Raw genomic sequence first — 20,743 nt, 5'->3', positions numbered from 1 at the left:
CTTTCTTAAACTATAACTGACAGACAACAGTGTAAGTTTAAGGTGTACAATATGATGATTTGATACAAATATATATTGTGAAATGATTACCACAATAAGGTTAGTTAGGAAATCTATCACCTCATACAGTCATTATTTTTGTGTATAGTGAGAACATTTAAGATCTACTCTCCTAGCAACTTTCAAGTATGCAATATTGTTAACTATAGTTCATCATACTGTACATGAGATATCTGGAACTTATTCATCTGATAACTAAAAATTGGTACCCTTTGACCACCCTCACTTCTTTTCCCCAGTCCACTTCTAGGAGTATTAATATGATCACCTTTAAAGCCTGAAAGATGATTATATGAAGATTATTCAATAAGACAAATGAGGCCATTTAAGCCTATACTTCATGATGTTTTACATAGATCTTCTAGTAAAGTAGAAAAAAAGCTAAAGCACTGGAGTTATGAATGAGAATGTCTGAGTTTCAACTTAAAATGTACAGCATGCTAACTGGCCAACCTTAGACAAATAAATAAAAAGTGATTTTTCAATGTTATCTCATTTTAAAATGAGAGTGAAGATTATTTACTTTCTGAATTGTTTAGATTAGGGAACTGTTGAGTGTAGTTTTGATAGAAAAAGAAAAAGATAGCATATTCCAAAATATCAAAAATTTGTTTCTACTCAAAATGACATATGACTTTTCATTAATCTTAACATTTCTGGAAATTTTTTTTGAGAAAGAGAAACAGAGACAAAAAGTTCAATGTTTCAGCAGCAGTTCTCAAAGTGTGGTTTACAGACTCTTCGAGGTTCCTGAAACCCTATCAAAGAATCCATAAAGTCAAAACTAATTTTGTAATAACATTAAGACACAGTATCTTTTCTGCTATGTTGACATAGTACAAAAGCAATGGTGAGTGCCTTACCATGAACAGAGGCAGCAGTAGCAAAATGAGCTAGTTCTCTACTATACAATTATAGTACAAAATGAACTGAATAACAGTTTCATGTAAAAATGTTCTTGATTAAACAGCAAAAAATTATTTATTAAATTCTAACCAATGAATAGATTTGTTTTTAGTATTCACTGGGATGAAATGGGAAGTATGCATAACGTGCTGCTGCTACATACCAAAGGACAGCTGTCTTGAGGGAAAGCAGATGTGCAACTGAACGGCAAGCTCTATTAGCTGATTTATGAAAACACCTTTTTATTTGAAACTGATTGACAAAACTATAGTTTTTTTATCATTGCCAATAAATACTATCTATTGTATTCACTTTAGAGAAAATATTTGTGAAATATCCAATTCTGACTATTTAAACTATCAAGCAAAAATTAGCATTATGGAAAACTTGTATCTGCTAGCATGAACCTGAGTTTACTGGTATTTAGACATTTCTAATGAGATAACTGGTAATATCAACAAATGTGAATTTTGAGGTCATGTAATAAACTGTGTTAACTTTTGGAAGATCTGCATAACTAACTAAACAAGTTTTTCCAAATGAATAATGTTACCCAATTATGCATGGAAGTCACTAGAAATCAATTACAAGTCCATTGTTATGGTTTCACATTTCATATGTAGCTAATCTTTTAAGAAACTGCCACAATTAAACAGAGTTACAATATGATCCAGCAATTCCACCTATAGGTATATTCTCAAGACAAATGAAAATACATATATATATATATATATATATATATATATATATATATATATATATGTTTGTGAATGTTCATAGCAGCAATATTAATAGCTAAAAAAAGGAAATTTACCAAAGGTCTGTCGATTGAATAATGGACTAAAAAAATGTGGTATACATCTATACAATGAAATATTATCTAGCAATAAAAAGAGATGAAGCATCTAATAAAAAGAAAACATTGATACCGACATTGTGTGAAATAAAAGGAGCTAGTCATAAAAAATCACATATAATATGATTCTATGTATATGAAATGTCCAAAATTGATAAATCCATGAGAAAGAAAGTAGATTAGTGGTTGCCTGGGCTGGAGAGGGTGAGAGAATTGGATCATGGTTAAGGGATGCAGGGTTTCATTTTGGGGTGACTAAAATGTTCTAAAATTGTGGTGATGGCAGCACAACTCTGAATATATTAAGAACCATAGAACTGCACACTTACAATGAGTTAATTGTATGGTATGTGGATTATATCTAAAAAAAAACTGTTAAAAAATAGAAAGTCAATAAAGTAGGTAAAAAGAGAGACTACCATATCTCAAGTTTTATTGTAATAACAATAAAGAAAAAAAAAGAAAAAAAAGCAATAAAGAAGATACACAATGATCCTAAAGGTCATTAAAATACTCCCTTTCTGACTCCATATCTGTGTGAGGCTGGATTTTTCTTCCTACATTTTAATCAAAATAACATAACAGATTGAAAACAGAAACAGATATAAGAATCTACCAGTCTTTCATTAAGGCAAACATTAAAGAGATTTCTAAAAAATCAAGACAATCATTTTTTTTGGACAATATAATTTCCTAAAAACTGTTATTTTAAGTCAGGGACAAATTGCTACAAGAGCAAAACACTAACTTTCAAATTCAAATTGGATATACAGTAAACAATTTCTAACACTTTTCTCTGTATCATGTCATCTCCCAACAGATACATTTATGCTTTCTGTTGTGTTGTCTGACTCTGGAGAAGCCTAGATTTGTCTGAGTTTTTGAGTCAGTAAGATTAAGTTGCTGGTCATTACTATCAAGTGAAAAGAAGACAGAAATCCTAACCTCATGTAGTATGTTATGCAGAAAACTATTCTCCTGAGGATGTCCACATATTAGTTCCCAGAACCTGTGAATATGTTAGCTTACGTGGCAAAAGGGACTTTAAGCCTGGTCTAATCACAAGCCCTAAAAAGCTAAGAACGTCTTTGCTATGGTTAGAGAGAGATGCAATGACAAAAGGTCATAGAGATCCCATCTAAAAAGGACTTGACCTGCCATTGCCCTGAAGATGGAAGGAGACCATGAGCCACGGAATGGAAGAGACTTCTACACAAGGCAGCAATAAAAAACTGGTACAGTGGTAATGTCGATTTTCATTCAAGACTGTGTGAGGGAGATTTACCATAGACTTAATATGAAATTTCAGCTTCAAGGCCTCTTGGCTTGCAAGGACATTTTACAAGACCCTGAGCCTTGGTTATTTTATATATATAGTTTGTATTTTTAAAAAGGACCAATTTCAGATCTCAGAAAACATAGATCCACTCCTGGAAAATGCTAACAGTATTAGAGGAATTTCCCCCATAGGAATACACTCCACTTCCAAAGATTCTCAAATATCTTCTGATACTATTGGGGGGGGGGGAGATACCTCAGAATTTATATGAGTATGGTCCCATGAGGAGAGAAACCTCAGGAAAAAATGAGAAAAATGAGAAGTCAACATCAGAAAAAAAAATTTTTAAAGATTTTATTTATTCATGAGAGATACAGAGAGAGAGACAGAGACACAGGCAGAGGGAGAAGCAGGCTCCATGCAGGGAGCCTGATGTGGGACTCGATCTGGGGACTCCAGGATCACGCCTTGGGCCAGAGGCAGGTGCTAAACCACTGAGACACCCAGGGATCCCCTCAACATCAGAAACTATTTTAAGAGTACTAACAACATCTACTAAATTACTGGGAGTAAATCATCTAAGTATAAGAGACATTTATGGAATGATTATATCCAGAATTAGAGTTATGTATACACGATGAGAGTTTTCATTTCTCCCCAAATGGTTCAAATTTCAGAACAGAAAAAAGATATTTTTGGTCATTTCTAGAAAGAAATTTCTCTAGTCATATTGTCGAGAAATTGAAATTTGTCATTAACTATCAATAAATAAATAAATTAGAAACTGACTTGCTGTAAGGGTTACTTTTTCTTAACTACCTGGTTGTGTCAACTTATCTCAAGGCAACAAACAAGTATTTATTTCTTGGAGCAGCACAGATTACCACTGGAGGTCAGTCTTGGGCTTTCCCTCAGGTCATCAAACATGCCAGTGAAAGGAAGGTGAAAGCCAACTAGCACAGTCCAAATCTTAACCTCTCATTGTGTAGATGAAGATACTAGAGCTCTGAGGGACTAAGGAAATGGCTGGCATATAAGGGATTAACTGTAATTGTAATTTATACTATTTATACTATTGTAAATAGTATACTATTAATTGATACTATTAATATCAATTAATACAATTATTATATGGGAAAGGCACATTTATTTTATTTATAATACATATCCTATATTCTAAATGAAAAATAGAAAACTCTTGTATAAAGCAATTCCAAATGATTTATGTAGATACTACCCCTTCCCCAGGATCAGACAAATTCGAATTAAATGAAATTCTAAATATACCTGACCAGTACTCCTCAAAACTGTTAAGGTAATCAAAAGCAAGGAAAATATGAGAAAGTGTCATAGTCTAGAGGAGCCTATGAAGATATAACAATAAGTGTAACATGGTATCATTAATGGGATCTTCAAACAGAAAACATTCATAAAATTTTCTTAGAAAACTGAGGAAATCTGAACAAAGCATAAACTTTAGTTAATAGTTATATCAACATTAGTTCGTTAGTTGTGACAAATGTACCACACATACAAATTTAAGATGTTAAATAACAGGGAAAATGGATGCAGGGTATTTAAGAACTCTCTATACTATTTTTACAACTTCTCTGTAAATCTAAAACTATTCTAAAATAAGATATGCATTTTATTTTATTTTAAAGATTTTATTTACTTATTCATGAGAAACAGAGAGAGGCAGAGACACACACAGAGGGAGAAGCAGGCTCCCCATAGGGAGCCCAATGTGGGACTTGATCCCTGGGCCCCTGGATCATGAACTGAGCCAAAGCTCAACCGCTGAGCCACCCAGGAGTCCCAAGAAATGTATCTTAAAATGACGTATACATTCTAAAAATCAGAAACCTTTAAATAAATTTATTAGTATCTGAGTCTTCATTTTCTTTTGTCTGCCAGGAAGTCAACAGTCAAATCTGAGGTTCAGGCCTTGTGGCCTGAAATTATGCTGTGTTATTGTTCCTCTGGTCTTAATTTTTAGCAATCTTTATATTTTACCAATATTTGTATGCATCTATATAGATTTCAATCTATATTTACTAGGTAAAAAAAAAATTAAATAAAATAAGCAGATTCCTGCCTTCCATCTCCAAGCCCCGTACCATTTCTTAATAGGTATCTTACATCTTATTTCTGGAATAAAGAATAATCAAATAGGCACTGCCTCAACTTCTTACTACTAAATTGTTGAATTTATTTACATCTACTTACATCTGAGACCATGCTCTCTTTCTCTCCTTTTGTTCTATTAGAAGAAGTATACTTCTTCCTAACATCAACCCCTCTTGCTTTTATTTTTAGGAAATTATTTTCTCATTATTTTAGGAATGGTACACTGTTGCTTTTTCCTTCTCATCTCAATATATTTCAACCTCCCTTCCAACTGAATCCTGACCATTGACATTTAAACATCCTTGTCTTTTCCATATTTAGAAATAAAACCAATAAACAACTAAATAATAACCATTTCTTGAGTCTTTAAAAGGAGACAATAGTTCACTGCAACTTTTTTTTTTTTTTTTTTTTTTTGGAGGCATAAATGAAATACAGAGCTGGTCAAGAATTCAAGAAGGTATAAAGTGCAAGAGAATCCCCATCTGTGGTCTCTGAATTTAGGACTAACTGATACCTATAAGCAAACATGTAGCTGAAGAGTCATTGCCCTTTGTCATCTAACTGAGAACAGCTGGAGAAAGAATGATCTAGAGCACCATCTTTCCATTAACACATGTACTGAGATTAATCAGTTCATTTATTCTATTTTTACTCAGGGAGGATAATAAGAATTACTTATGACCTTTCTTCCTAGGGCTTTCCTCCTTATATACACCTTTTCATGCAAATGCAGAGAATGCCCATTCCTGTTTTTTTTTCCCTCTTCTTCCCTAAATAAGTGCTCAATTCAGCCTCTCATCATCTGGATTACTACTATAGCTTCCAGTGATCTCCCTACCTAATCCATCTATCACTATTCCAAATGTGAACTTGATAATGTCATGCTGCTTTAGATCCTTCAATAGCTTACCATGCAATACAATAAAATGTAAATTTTATATAAAAACAGTTAAAGTCGTCTATAAACTAGACTTTGCTTAATTCTTTAAAAACACCCACATAAAAATCAGTTAAGACACTGAATGACCTCTAACAGCACCTCTAATCAACACATTCTCAGAGTAGGGAGTGGGGCAAATACCTGGGCTTGGATACTTATTCAGCTATATAACCTTGGGCAAATGATGTGACTTTTGTTTTAATGTAAATTCAACTAATTAACATAAAATGTATTATTAGTTTCAGAGGTAGAGGTCAGTGATTCATCATCTTATATAATACCAAGTACTCATTACATCACATGCCCTCCTTAATGTCCATCATCCAGTTACCCCACTCTCCCACCTCCTCTCCCTCCAGCAACCCTTGGTTTGTTTCCTCTGATTAAGAGTCTCTTATGGTTTATCTCCCTTTCTGATTTTGTCTCGTTTTATTTTTTCCTCTTTTCTTCTATGACCCTCTATTTTGTTTCTTAAATTTCACATATGAGTGAGATAACTGTTTTTCTCTGATTGACCTATTTCACTCAACATAGTATCTTCTAGTTCCATCCACGTCATTGCAAATGGCAAGATTTCTTTCTTTCTTTTTTTTATATCTGAGTAGTATTCTGAGATGTGACTTCTTTGACACTCAGTTTCCATATCTGTACAATCTGAGACAAAGCCCCCAATTCAGGGGGTTATTGTTAGGACTAAAGGAGTTAAGCTATATAAACCACCGAGACCATCTGGCACATAATCAGTATCTAATAAGTGTTAGCTGGTACTATGGATTCTGGGTAGCCACCTCAGTAACATTCTGACATTAACGGAAATCACTGTTAATAGTGGACTTTATGTTTTCCAAATGGGCAAAACTTCTTTTAAAAGCCAGGTTTACCAGAGTGTAATTTGTAAATAATAAAATTTACTCGTTAGAAACATATAGGGGGATGGTCTTTAACTAATGCATACAGTTGTGTAACCACCACAATCAAAATATAGAATATTCCATGTCCCAAGTATCCTTTTGTGTCTTCCAAATGTGTATTACTGAATGGACCAATTTGTAAAAAGAAAGATGGGACATAGCACATTTGCTGAAGTCTAGGAATCTTAAAAAGTATAGAAGAAAGATTATTGGGTTTAGGCTGTGGTGTTTATTTTATATACCTCTATACTCTGTGAGAGGATTTTTAGTCATTTGCTACAGAAAACCTTTGATGAAGAGCCAAAGTTTTAGAAATAAGCAATTTAAAAATGTATGAAATCTCAGATGAGAGTTATATACATTCCCATGGCTCTGATGTTAATATTTTTAAAGAGTTGGTTCTTTTATGTAATAGTAACTGAAATCCCAGAAGTTTGCTTATTAGAACTGTCATATAGAAAACCCAGAAAACCATGGACCTTCAGTTATTTTGAACAGCTAGCTCATTTATCATATTTTTGTTCAGAAAAGATAATAATGAATCAGTTACGAACTATTTTACTACAGTGTTTCTAGACTGTTCCTACTGATATACAAGTATTTTTGTAGGTCATGAGGAATAAGGCATTAAAAAAAGCACTGGAAATTTTTTTAAAAAATCTGAGAAATGAGCAGTTATTAAAGAGATAAGATTCAAGGTCAAAGAAAAGACCTATAACTTAGTACAGATAGGAAAAAACATGAACATAAAAGAATAGATGAGAAAGACTAGCATTCTAATTGAGGATGAAGATATAGCTCAGGGGGTTTTACCTGTTCTGATCAGCTTGATCGTAACACTATTTTTTTGTAATGTAATTTTATCATGCTTCATAGACAGTTAGATATGGTGCTTTATGTAGTTCTTTATTCCTTAGATAGTTGTAGACAAGCCAAGTACAATAAATAATAAAGAGTCTGGAGAAATAGAAACTTTACTTTAGTGGAAATATTTATTACTTTAGAAATATTGAAGACACACTAAGTTCTGTGTATTTTCAGATGGCTAAATTAAATTTCTTTTTGTAAATGAGATTTTCCTTGAAGAACATAATTTTTAGCTACCAAAGAGAGTGTCAGAGCAGGTACCAAGCATGCACAGGATGGATTACCAAGTAAGTCATTACCAGAGACTAAAAGGAAAGGAGATCTAAGGAAGTGGCTAATACCAAGTGGTTAAGTGGAGGAGGAAGGAGAGAGGGCAAAGGAAGAAATGCTCAATTAGTGTTATAATTGTCTACATTATTCTCCAGGATATGGAGTGTATGGATCAAAGAACCCCACCTTCGGATCCCCAGTGATGTGGTTCTATTCTTTGCCCCTAAAAATATGGTTTTTATTTTGTCATAAAAAATTTTATTTACTCTAAAACACTGATTTGAAAATGAGCATGTGTTACTCCTTATATATACTATTTCTGTAAGCAGGCTTAATAAGATGATTACTTGCTAGCCAGGAGTAACAGAGTAATTACTGCAGCCAAATGAACATAACCCAGGGCAATCTTAGCCTTCTCATCCTTCTGTTTTATCAGTTTTTAAAGTGTGTGCATTGTTTTCTTTTTTAAGAATAACTGTAGCTCCTGGAAATAATGGGTTCAATATATAACCCATATAATATATGTTACAGCTGTTTCAAATCCTATCTGAAATATAGATACTGATACTGTATTAGAATACATTATATTATAGTAGAATCCAGAAAGATGTAGCTATGGTATGTATGTTTGAACTACCTATATGTGAGGAAAACATGAGAGGTTCAGTCTAAAATGGATCTGAGCTTAGAAGCACATCTGTTTAAGTTATTATATACTTCAACTAACTTCAACTCCTCTCTATTGCTTACCTACTTAAAACATTTCAGTCCAGTATACGAAGCCCTCCACAATATGTACCCAACCTGTCTCCATTAAGCATTCAGTGAATCACCAATATTTTCCAGTTCTTTTGATGTGCATATTGCATACATCTATCTTTTCTCTATGAACAGAAATAGGAATTCCTAGGAATTTAGGAATCCATTTGCCAACTCATTGCGAACATTTTTCAGCAAATTGTACTGTGTGCTCAGCACTTTGTCTGGGCTTTATTATCTCTATCTTAGAATTACTGAAACAGTATATCAGTGAGGCTTTTGTTTGTCCTTATGTAATAAAAACCAAATATTACTGGATTAATTTATGTTTATTTTCCTCACATTAAATCTTAAAGTCCAGTGCTGGTGGCGGTGGCTTCATGATGTCACATGCATCTCAGGATCATTTTCTATCTATTTTGCTATCCTTAGTATGTGGTTTTTGTCATCATGTTTGTCACCATGTTTTGCCTAATGGTCACAAGTAGCTGGTCACTTCCATTGTCGTTATTCCAAGAAGGTGAAAAGTAAGAAGCTAAAGACTTTCCCAGAAATCTCTTGGACACTTCTCTTTGTATCTCATTGGCTAAACTGTGTCAAAGGATGTCAGATGATGTCAAAGACTTTTTCTCTCCATCTTTCAGCTTCCCTTGTTTCTGTGAATTCAACTCTTTTCTCTTTTTAAAAACAGGTTTTCTTCATGTGATAGTGGTGAAGGAGAATAGAGAAGCATGGTCAAACAAAGCTCCAATATACTTGATAACATCCAGACTTAATCCATAGGAAAGAGAGTTTATTCTTCTCAGTGTATTCACAGAAAACACTGTCCTGGTCTAAATAGTGTGTCCATATCTGGGCTAATGACTGACAGGGGGATGGAGTACAATGATTGACCAGGCCTGTGTCTCATATCTACTCTGGAATGAGAATCCCTATCAAAATCACATAGGAGAATGTTGTTTAGCCAAAGGAAAGGAAGTTCTACCATCAGGTAAAGAGCGTTAGAGAAGCTGGGCAAAGACAATACTTGTCACTATAGCAGCACTGAGCAATTAGTAAGCCAACATTGTTTTTGACATTTTATGATAACTTTAGGCTTTAGTGGAGATAAAGTTCAAAGTATTGAAGAGAAAACTGCTTTCTGAGGAATATTCTAGCTCTGGCTACCAGGTAACCCTGAAATCTCCGTGGCCAAGGCTATCAGTTATATCCCAATATTCATCATCCCCTTCTTTCATAGTTAAATAATTTTAAGCATGGCACATGGTCATGTGGTAGAAGGATTACATTTCTCAGCCTCTCTTGCAGCTAAATGCAACCACATGACTAATTTTGGGCTGATGGAAAGTGAACGTATCCGACGTATGCAACGAGCTATGCGTGTATGTGTGTGTATATATATATATATATATATATATATATATATAACCATATATCTTGATCTAGCTCTAATTATTTATCATTGCTTATCTTCCTCATGAAAAAAAAGAAATATATAAGCACTAGAACATGAAAGCAGAAACTTTATATCTTTTGTTTAACGCTGTCACCCTAATATTCATTGTAGTGTTTGATATTTAGAAAAGATTCAATATTTATTGAATAAACAAATAGGTCATTCTTTTCTGCCTATTCAATTCCAATTTCTCCGTGAAGCTAGATCTCTGACCACCTGGACTATAATCTCCTGTTCTGAATCACTCCTATATTACTAATTTTCCATACAGCACATTTAATACTTTTCATTTACTGCTGTGAGTTCTTAGTTATAAATTCATTTATCTATGTTTTGTTTCCCAACCAGATTGTAAAATCCTACAGGGCAGGGATCACAGTGTACTTATTTTTCATACCTTTTTTCAGTCTGTAGCCAGTATATTTGGTATATGATAAGCCCTCAATGAATACTGCTAAATATGACCAGGAAAGACAGTTTAAGAGAGCCTTAGGAAAACAACGCATTCATTGGATTTCTGGTCAAGAAATATGTATGAGATAAACATAAGCATGGTTACAAAATTAAAAACATTATGGTTTTTCTTGATGTTTAATATGTACCCTGAAGCAATGATGCATTTCTAAGCATAAGCTTGTTTATCAGGAGACAATGAGGATATTTTTAATATCTACAAGGCCTAAGTAAAATTGTGACAGGTGTGATAGTTCAATATACCTAAGAAGTCTTTCTCTTGGAGAGGATAGGTAATAAAATACTTAATAACTTTTCCAGGTCTAGATTAAGAAATTTAGAGTATTTCCTCCAAGGCTTTCTTGTCCATTTAAGGCTCTGCTTGAATTCATATTTTATTGGTACCTGTGTTTATTGCTTGGTTACAAGTAGTCGATCCAGGTGCCTCTGAAGGGAAACAAATACTTAGCATAGCAACACCAATGGGAAGTCACCACATGCACAACATTCAAAATTCCCATCTCCTTTTTTAATGCAGAAATATATGACCTCTGAGATGGGCTTTCTCACTCATGCCTACAGCAAGATAGAACACTAACATCTTCTCCCACACCAGTCTCAGTTTCCACTTTCAAAACCCAACTCCACTCACCTGTGTTCTCAGGGTATACTTTGCCTCTATTTCCCTCATCTTGCCTAATGTTCTACTCCAAAAAACCTGTCACTACACCACCACTTAAAGTCGCTTCTCCTTTTCTTTACTCTTAAGTTCCTAGTTCCAATTATTCCTCGCAATCCTCAAGTTGGTCAAGTATACCTTGCAAGAGTTTTTCACCATTGACTAAAAAACAAGAATTTTAATTCCTAAATGAAGAATGACTCCAAAGAAGATTATTTCCACGCTCAAATAGTAATAATACCATAAAAAAAACAACTTCCACCACTATTCCATAGGGCATTTAGTCAATCAAAGTACGTAGCAAAAAAGTCCAACATTTTATATTGTCTTATAGCAAACTGTAAAAGCACACAAGCAAACTATGTTAGCCATATATCATATCCTATTATAATATTTTCTGTACTAATATGTTTCTATATATGAATTCAAATACTTAGTATTTTGGAAGGGTGGATAAAAATATTGGCAATTTTACTAATTTATATTCATATAAAAATTAGTTACTTGATACTCTATAGTTTCTCTAAACTTTACATTAACCTCAAAATCACAATCTTCTCTCATCTGACTCTTTTGTGTTAAGTGAGTAGGTTTAGAGAACTACTAGTCCAGAATGGAGAAGGAAGGAAGAACTTAGGAAAAATCATTCTGAGGGGGTGAGGGGGTGACATTTTTTTGTAAGTTGCAAAGTGTGAAAAATTAAATTGCTGGCATTCAGTAGAGTCTCTGGTGGGAGCTGGGGTTGGGATGGAGAAAAGAGGCAGAGATTTTTTTAAAAACCTGAGCAAATAAAGAATGTGGCAATGATCAACTTTAGGAAAAACAATCACAGGAACTATGACAATAATGTACTACTTTGCTAAGCAATGAACAATATTTACATAGACTTTATAAGAAAAATAATTTGTATTGACTTTAAAAATATGCTGTTAGAATATTGAGAAGATGGAAGAATGGAAAGAAGTTTAAGAGATGGAATCCTCATCTAAAGGAAGATAACAAGTGAATAGGTAATACATGAATGAGTAAATCAAGAGATGGTAGTCTTTCATTATATTCAGAAATATGAGGATAAATACCAGAAGAGTTAAAGTAGTTAAAAAGGTTGAGGTGGGGTTATTAAGAGACTCATACTATTTTGATATGTTTAGTTTAGCAACAGTTGTTCACGTATTACTTTGATAAAAATAAAACTGCGTTATAAAAAATAAACCATTTCAAGTTAACAGGCTATTTTTAGTATCTTATCTATACTGCTTATGGTTTCACATATTTCAGATAGGCTACTCAGCTTTCATCTCAGTTTAAAGCAGTCTAACATAAAAGGTGATACGAATTTTCTACATGCTGTATTTTTGTGTGATAGCAACTGAAATAAAATGATATAAAGGTAGGGTTTCTTGTTTTTTTTTTTTTTAATTTTTATTTATTTATGATAGTCACACAGAGAGAGAGAGGGGCAGAGACACAGGCAGAGGGAGAAGCAGGCTCCATGCACCGGGAGCCCGACGTGGGATTCGATCCCGGGTCTCCAGGATCGCGCCCTGGGCCAAAGGCAGGCGCCAAACCGCTGCGCCACCCAGGGATCCCCTCTTGTTTGTTTTTTTAACAACTCCTTATAATGTCCTATATACTAACAGCTTTAGGAAAACTTATGATTTAGTTTTCTTTTATCATATAAAAATGGCCTGTATTATTCTTCATAGATAGACTTGGATAAATTAAAATTCTTTAGTTTTCTGTTTATTCACATTCACTTTCAAAACTTTCCTGATATTTACTGGTTCGTGTTACTGAACTCTCTCTCTCTTGTTAATTCTTATTATATTACTAATAACCATTTTTATACGATTGGGCCTTTATGAGACCAAGATGGTCTTGCAAGAAAGCAAAGAGTTTTTAAAGGGTAAATCAATTGTGTAAATCACCAAAGCTCTACCAGAAATCAAGGATGAGTAGTGGAGCTTTATTTCCAGAGAAAAGTTAGAATTGTACATTTGGATTTGACTCTGAAATTGTCTAGGAGGTTGGCTCTGACCTCAAGTAAATGGCAGGGAAATAGGATGTAAGAAACCCAAAAACATTACTGACTGTTATTCTACTGTCATAGAATCAATTGTTGTCATAGAGATGAATTACAGAACGGAGTATGAAAGGACATGTAATTTGTAAATAGGAGATGCACTTTGGCTTTTTGAATATTAAATGTTTATTTCTCTTATGTTCTTTCTCGGGCTGTCATAATATATAGAGAGAAACAAGAACGGTTAGTTTAAAAAAGAAATATCCTGGGAGCCAGCAGTCATGAAAGGCATAGCACTCGAAGGGGACAAATGAAAATCAAAGAATACAAAAATAGAGTGATTGATTCAGTGGCCTCACCTCTTCTAGAGTACATTTTTCAGAGCAAAAACATTAGAAAAGTTTTGATCAACATGAAAGACAATTTGCCTAAACTATCATGTGGTCATTTTATTGCCTGAAGTGCTTCTCTTTTAGCTATGTACTCTTTAGTTTGTGTGTTAGCTGTCCAAACAATCAAGATTAATATTATATACTGGTTTTAGCAATAATCCTTAGATTATTCCACTGTTTCTCACTTCTATTTTCAAAGGTTTGTCCATCTTTGTTCCCCTTTGTTTAGAGTGTACATGTTTCCCCTACTAACAAAAATCATCTACCACATTCTTGAATAACTTTTAAAATTAATCTTTAAATTAAGCCTGTCAAAGATTGTCTGGAAATATTATCACTATTCAAAGCAAGAAGAAAAGAAATAATAAGAATTAGGGCAAAAATCAATAAAAGCCTCTAGTTAGGCTAACTAAAAAAAAAAAGGGAGGAAGGAATCAAATTACTAATATCAGTAATGAAAGAGGGGACATCACTATAGATCCTATGGAAATAAAAAGAATAATAAAGGAATATTATAAACAAGTCCATGCCCACACACATCTGATAACCATTTCAAGAAAATGGACCAATTTCTTGAAAAACAATCAGATAAAACTCACACAAGAAGAAACCGAGAATCTGAATAGGCCTATATCTATTAGAGAAACTGAAGCAACAATTAATTAATAACCTTCCAAAAAAGAAAGCATCAGGCCTAGATGGGTTTAATGATAATTTCTAGCAACCTTTAAGAAGAGATTATACCACTTCTCTACAATCTCTTTCAGAGGACATAAGCAGAAGAAATATTTCCTAACTCAATCTATGGGTCAGCATTGCCTAATAGCCAAACCAGAAAAAGACATAAGAAAAGGAAACTATAGACCAATATCTCTCAGGAACAAAGACACAAAAATCTTCAACAAAATACTAGCAAATATAATCCAACAATGTGTAAAAAGAATTATATAGGGATCTTTGGGTGGCTCAGTGGTTTAGTGCCTGCCTTCGGCCCAGGGCATGATCCTGGAGTCCCAGGATCGGGTCCCACATTGGGCTCTCTGCAAGGAGCCTGCTTCTCCTCTGCCTATGTCTCTGCCTCTCTCTTTCTCTGTGGAAAGAAAAGAAGAAAGAAAAGAAAAGAAAAGAAAAGAAAAGAAAAGAAAAGAAAAGAAAAGAAAAGAAAAGAAAAGAAAAAAAGAAAAGAAAAGAAAAGAAAAGAAAAGAAAAGAAAAGAAAAAAGAAAAGAAAAGAAAAGAAAAGAAAAGAAAGAAAAGAAAAGAGAAAAGAGAAAAGAAAGGAAAGAAAAGAAAGAAAGAAAAAGAAAGAAAAAAGAAAGAAAGAGAAAAGGAAAGAGAAAAAGAAAGAAAGAAAGAAAGAAAGAAAGAAAGAAAGAAAGAATTATATACTACCCTAAGTAGGATTTATCCCAAGTATTGCAAGGCTTGTTTAACATTTAAAATTCAATTAGGGCACCTGGGTGGCTCAGTCATTAAGCATCTGCCTTTGGCTCAGTTCATGATCTCCGTCTTAGGATCAGCCCAATATCTGGCTCCCTGCTTAGTGGGGAGGCTGCTTCTCTCTCTTCCTCTGCTCCTCTGCCCTACTGTGCTCTCTCTTTCTCACTCTCAAATAAATACATAAAATCTTAAAGAAAACCTCAATTAATGTAATCTATATCACATCAACACACTTAAAATGAGAAATCATATGAATGGATATATAAAAAGCATTTGACAAAATCTAAACCCATTCATGATAAAAACTCTCAGTAAACTAGGAATAGACAGAAGTGACCTCAAGTTGATAAACATTATCTACAAAAAACCCTCAGTGAGAAACCTGAAATTTTCCCATTAAGATCAGACAGAAGACAAGGATGTCCTTTCTCATCACTATTTTTCAAGACAGGAAGTCCTTGCTAGTACAATAAGGCAAGAAAAGGAAATAAAATTATTACAGTTTGGAACAGAAGATCTGTCCCTGTTTACAGATGGCAGGGCTGTCTATAATAGAAAATCTGAAAGAATCAACATAAAAACCCTTCAAATGAATAAGTGATAACACAAAAGTCAATTACATTACATTTCTATATATTAACAATGAACAAGTAGAATTTGAAATTAAAAACACAATAGCATTTATATTAACATATCAAAAAATGAAATTCTTAGATATAAATCTAACAAAATATATACAAGATCTATATAAGAAAAACTGTAAAACTCAGACGAACAGAATCAAGGAGCTAAGTAAGTGGAGAGATATTCCGTGTTCAGAGATAAGAAAAATGAATATTGTCAAGATGTCATCTCTCAGCTTGATCTATAGATTCAATGTATCCCAATCAAAATTCCAGTAATTTGGGCAGCTTGGGTGGCTCAGCGGTTTAGCACCGCCTTCAGTCCAGGGTGTGGTCCTGGGGACCCGGGATCGAGTCCCACGTCAGGCTCCCTACATGGAATGGAGCCTGCTTCTCCCTCTGCCTGTGTCTGTGCCTCTCTCTCTCTCTCTGTCTCATGAATAAATAAATAAAATCTTAAAAAAAAACACATACACACACACAGAATTCCAGTAATTTATTTAATGGCTATTGGCAAACTGATTCTAAAGGTTTACAGAGGCAAAAGAGCCATAACAGCTTATATAATAAAGAGAAGAACAAAGTTGGTGGACTAACACTACCCTACCTTAAGACTTACTATGAAATTAAAGTAATCAAGACAGTGTGGTATTGGTGAAAGAATGGACAAATAGGTCAATAGAACACAATAAATAGCCAGAAATAGACCCTCATGAATTCAGTCAAATGATCTTTGACAAAGAAGCAAAGGGAATACGTGGAGCAAAGACAATCTCTTCAACAAATGGAGCTGGAATAACTAGACATTCACATGCAAAATAATGAATTTTACATACAGACCAAACCCCCTTCAGAAAAATGAACTCAAAATGGACATTAGACTTAAATGTAAAACACACACTATAAAACTTTTAGAAGAGAACATAAGAGAAAACCTAGATGATCTTGGGTATGGTGATGCCTGTTAGATAAAACACCAAAGACATGATCCATGAAAGAAATAATTAAAATTAGAAACTTCTGTTCTGTGAAAGATAGTATCAAGTATTCAAGGATAGAAAACAATCCATAAACTAGGAGAAAATATTTGCAAAAGTCACATCTGATAAAGGACTGTTATCCAAAATATACAAAGAAAGTCTTAAAACTCAGCAGTAAGAAAACAAACCAATTAAAAAATGAGCCAAAGACTTTTACAGACACCTCACCAAAGAAGATTTGCAGATGGAAGATAAGCATATGCATAGGAAAAGATGTTCCATTTCATATATCATCAGGGAGATGCATATTAAAAAATAAGAGATATCATTACACACCTAATAAAATGCCCAAAATCTAGACCACTGAAAACACCAAATGCTGCTAAGATCGTGCAGTAACAGGAACTGTCTCGTTCAGTGCTGGTGGGAGCGCAAAATGGTACAAACTACTTTGGAAGACAGTTTGGTGGTTTCTTACATAACTAAACATATTCCGACCATTTGATCCAGGAATCACACTCCTTTGCATTTACCCAAAGGAACTGAAAACTTACGTCCACACAAAAGTCTGCAAATGCATGTTTATAGAAGCTTTATTTATAATTGCCAAAAGTAGGTAAAGAGTTAACAAATTCGGTAAGTTGTATATATTCCTAAAACACATCAGAAACCTATGAATTAGATTTCACTGATGTAAGAGATTTATACACTTGGCACAAACAATATAGGAATGTAAAATATTGTTTCCAACCCAATTTGCTTTAAGGACTTCATCGAAAATGCCACAGGGAAATATTTTTTGCTCTATTTATTTTCAGGTCTTATAATTACATCCTTATGGATCCAATAATGTGTATTAGAAAAAAATTGATATTTTAGAAACTGCATAGCTCTACAGCCTTTTTTAAAAAAGATACTGAGCAAAGGGCACCTGGATGGCTCAGTTGGTTAAGCATCCAACTCCAGATTTCAGCTCAGGTCATGATCTCAGGGTTGTGAGATCAAACCCTGAGTAGGGCTCTGTGCTGGGTGTGGAGCCTGCTTAAAATTCTCTCTCTCCCCATCTTCCTCAGCCCCTCCCCCCACTCTCTCTTGCTTTCTCTCAATTAAAAAAACAAGAAAAAAAAGATACTGAGCAAATAGAGGTCATGAGTGGTAAAAGATGGTCTAGTATCTTCAGTTATAAAAGGTAAAAGCTTTATCATTTTAAAATAATTTTTTAAAAATAAAGATGATTAAGAGACTAATATAATAGTTATAATCCACAAACTGTGGTAGAATGGAAAGAGCACTGACTTGAAAGACTTAAATTAAAATTTCAGTTCCACTGTTTTTAAGCTATGTATGAGTGATTTCAGGCAGGTCACTTACCATCTCTGAGCCTCAAGACCCTAAAACATAAAATGTTAATAATGTCCATATCAACCTCACAAGGTGGTTGTGATAATATGCTGAGAGATACAATGAAAGAACTTACATGAAAATGCGTGGCACATTGCCTAGCATCAAGTAGCTCTCAGCAAATACTTCTTCCTTCCCCTCCTGCTTAATAAATAGAACTTAGTCTTCTGTATAACTCTTGACTAAAATAAAACCAATTTCCTTTTCACAGATAAACTGTTTCTTCACTTGAGTTTTTATAGGAGATATACTTTAAGTACAGATAGGATTACAGAAGTATGGAAACAAAAAGCAAAGAAAACATATCTTGAGAGAATCTAATAAGCAACGTTCTTTGTTTCATGCTGACATGCTTTGTGGTTACAATGCCGGTTTCCAATGAACACCGGATCAAAATTAAAATTCTAGGCAGTCATTCAACTTTTATGATTGTGTCTGTTCTTCACTGAGCATGGAAAATGAATACTTTAGAAGTTATTTACTGAAGATATTCCCATAGTACTATTGCATGTTCACTTCCAAAAGAGTCCTGAACCCTGTAATGTATGTAAGTGAAAGCTATACCATGTTTCTTGTGTTGTACTTTAAAAATTGCAGCAGGATACCAAAACCATATTTTTAATAGAGGCTTTTCTGAGGGTAGGCCACAGACATTTTGCAAAAGTATATGATACGAAAAGAGACCAGACAAATTTCAAAAATAAAGAACATCAATCCAAAATAATATATGATCATATTTTGAATAAAATTAAATATAGAATAATTAGCAGAAAACATTTAATTCTAGTTTTCCTATTATGAATGTCAAGTTGGCACAAATGCAGTAAGACTAATCAAAATCAGGTAATAGTTACCTCTTTGGCCTTGCTTGATGGTTCTAGTCCAATCATATTTGCTACTATTAACTGATGTAAGAGTTGAACTTGAGCCACACTTAGGAAGAAGTCCAGGTCTGTGGTTATATTCACTTCCAAGGAATGGCCACACACTAAAATCTCCTGGAGGAGAAAAAAAAAGTTGAATATACATAAAGATACATGATAGCCATTAGATGATAATTTGTCATTCTTACTTATTTGACCTTTACTATGTTGATGAATTCTCCTGGGACTCAAGTTCATATGTTAATGAGAATAGCAGAGATGGAGAGCACAGCCACTCAACATAGTTTAATGGATTAATTTAATAAACATTTATGAGGTCCTGCTGTGCACTGGGCCATGCACTAGTTGCAGGGAAACAAACAACACAAACATTAATTTTTTTTATCATTTCATATACATCTGGCATTTTATACTTCAAACTACTAACATCATTTCCATATGTAAGTGATGATGTAATTCTTTAGCCAAATCCTGTTCATTCATTCACACTAACAAATATTTACTGAGCATCTCCTAAGTAACATGCAGTATACTCAGCTGCTAGGGATAGCAGAAAGAATAGGTTGGCTTTGAATGGAAACCTGCTCTTGGGGAGATCACAATTTAGTTGGGCAGACAGATGTAAACTGGCAATTGTAGGCAAGCAATTACAATCACAAGTGGTATGGTTTGAGTATTCTCCAAAGCATACACTCCAAATGATTTGTAACAAAATAGTGCTGAAGCCAAAGACAGCTAGACTAATTAATTTCACTTCTTCAAGCTGCTAAAATCTTGGCTGCTTTAGGTAGATGTCCACTACTTAACTGGTGGGGTTCTGCATAACTTAAATCATTCCAACATTCATCATTAGAAAACCATTCAGAGAAGGAAAAAAGAAGAAAAAAAAAAAAACCCCAAAGTTTCACTTAGTAAAGCAGAAGTTCTGTCTCCTGTCATGAAGTGAATGTGGACAAAGTTCAAATGCTTGGAAATGCCCAATGAACCTTCTCCTTACTAGTGTCATTTAAAGGAATGGATTTAAGGAGACTTATGAGGGCCCCAAATGCAAAGTACACGGCTTAGAGTAGATTTTAATACAGCCATAAAGAATAGCATGTTAGAAATGAATATTCCTTTTCTTTTTGTGATTAAATAACCTTTTCCCCCACAAGTTCCCTGTATTTACTTATTAGAGTTAGAATTCATTTATTCCTCAAGTAATGATGAAAAGAAATATATTCATGTTACTAAATTGCTATAAGATAGTAGTACACCTACTTAATTTTTATACACCTTTGGTGGATATAAGATACTATGCCTAGCCTAATTTTTGCTATAGGGCAATTATAAACATTACATAAATAAAATATACAAAACATTATTTTTAAAAGTGAATGAATATGAAGTTTAACCAGCTTAGAGTAACATTTAATCTTATTTTTTCTGAACT

The 20,743-nt window shown here is 33.8% G+C and overlaps 1 protein-coding gene across 7 annotated transcripts in view; it reads right to left on the bottom strand.

Moving 5' to 3' along the window:
* The window catches only part of VPS13B (vacuolar protein sorting 13 homolog B), a 748,802-nt gene that overhangs the window by 243,300 nt on the left and 484,759 nt on the right, over window positions 1–20,743 (bottom strand). For all 7 annotated transcript variants that reach the window (XM_055303543.1, XM_055303538.1, XM_055303542.1 and 4 more), the window contains one exon: window positions 19,282–19,425. In XM_055303543.1, the coding sequence (XP_055159518.1) occupies window positions 19,282–19,425 (144 nt within the window). The remainder of the gene's footprint in view (window positions 1–19,281; window positions 19,426–20,743) is intronic.

The sequence above is a fragment of the Nyctereutes procyonoides genome, unplaced genomic scaffold (assembly GCF_905146905.1).
Source record: "Nyctereutes procyonoides isolate TBG_1078 unplaced genomic scaffold, NYPRO_anot_genome, whole genome shotgun sequence".
Taxonomy (NCBI): domain Eukaryota; kingdom Metazoa; phylum Chordata; class Mammalia; order Carnivora; family Canidae; genus Nyctereutes; species Nyctereutes procyonoides.
This window is presented reverse-complemented; position numbering and strand designations above follow the sequence as displayed.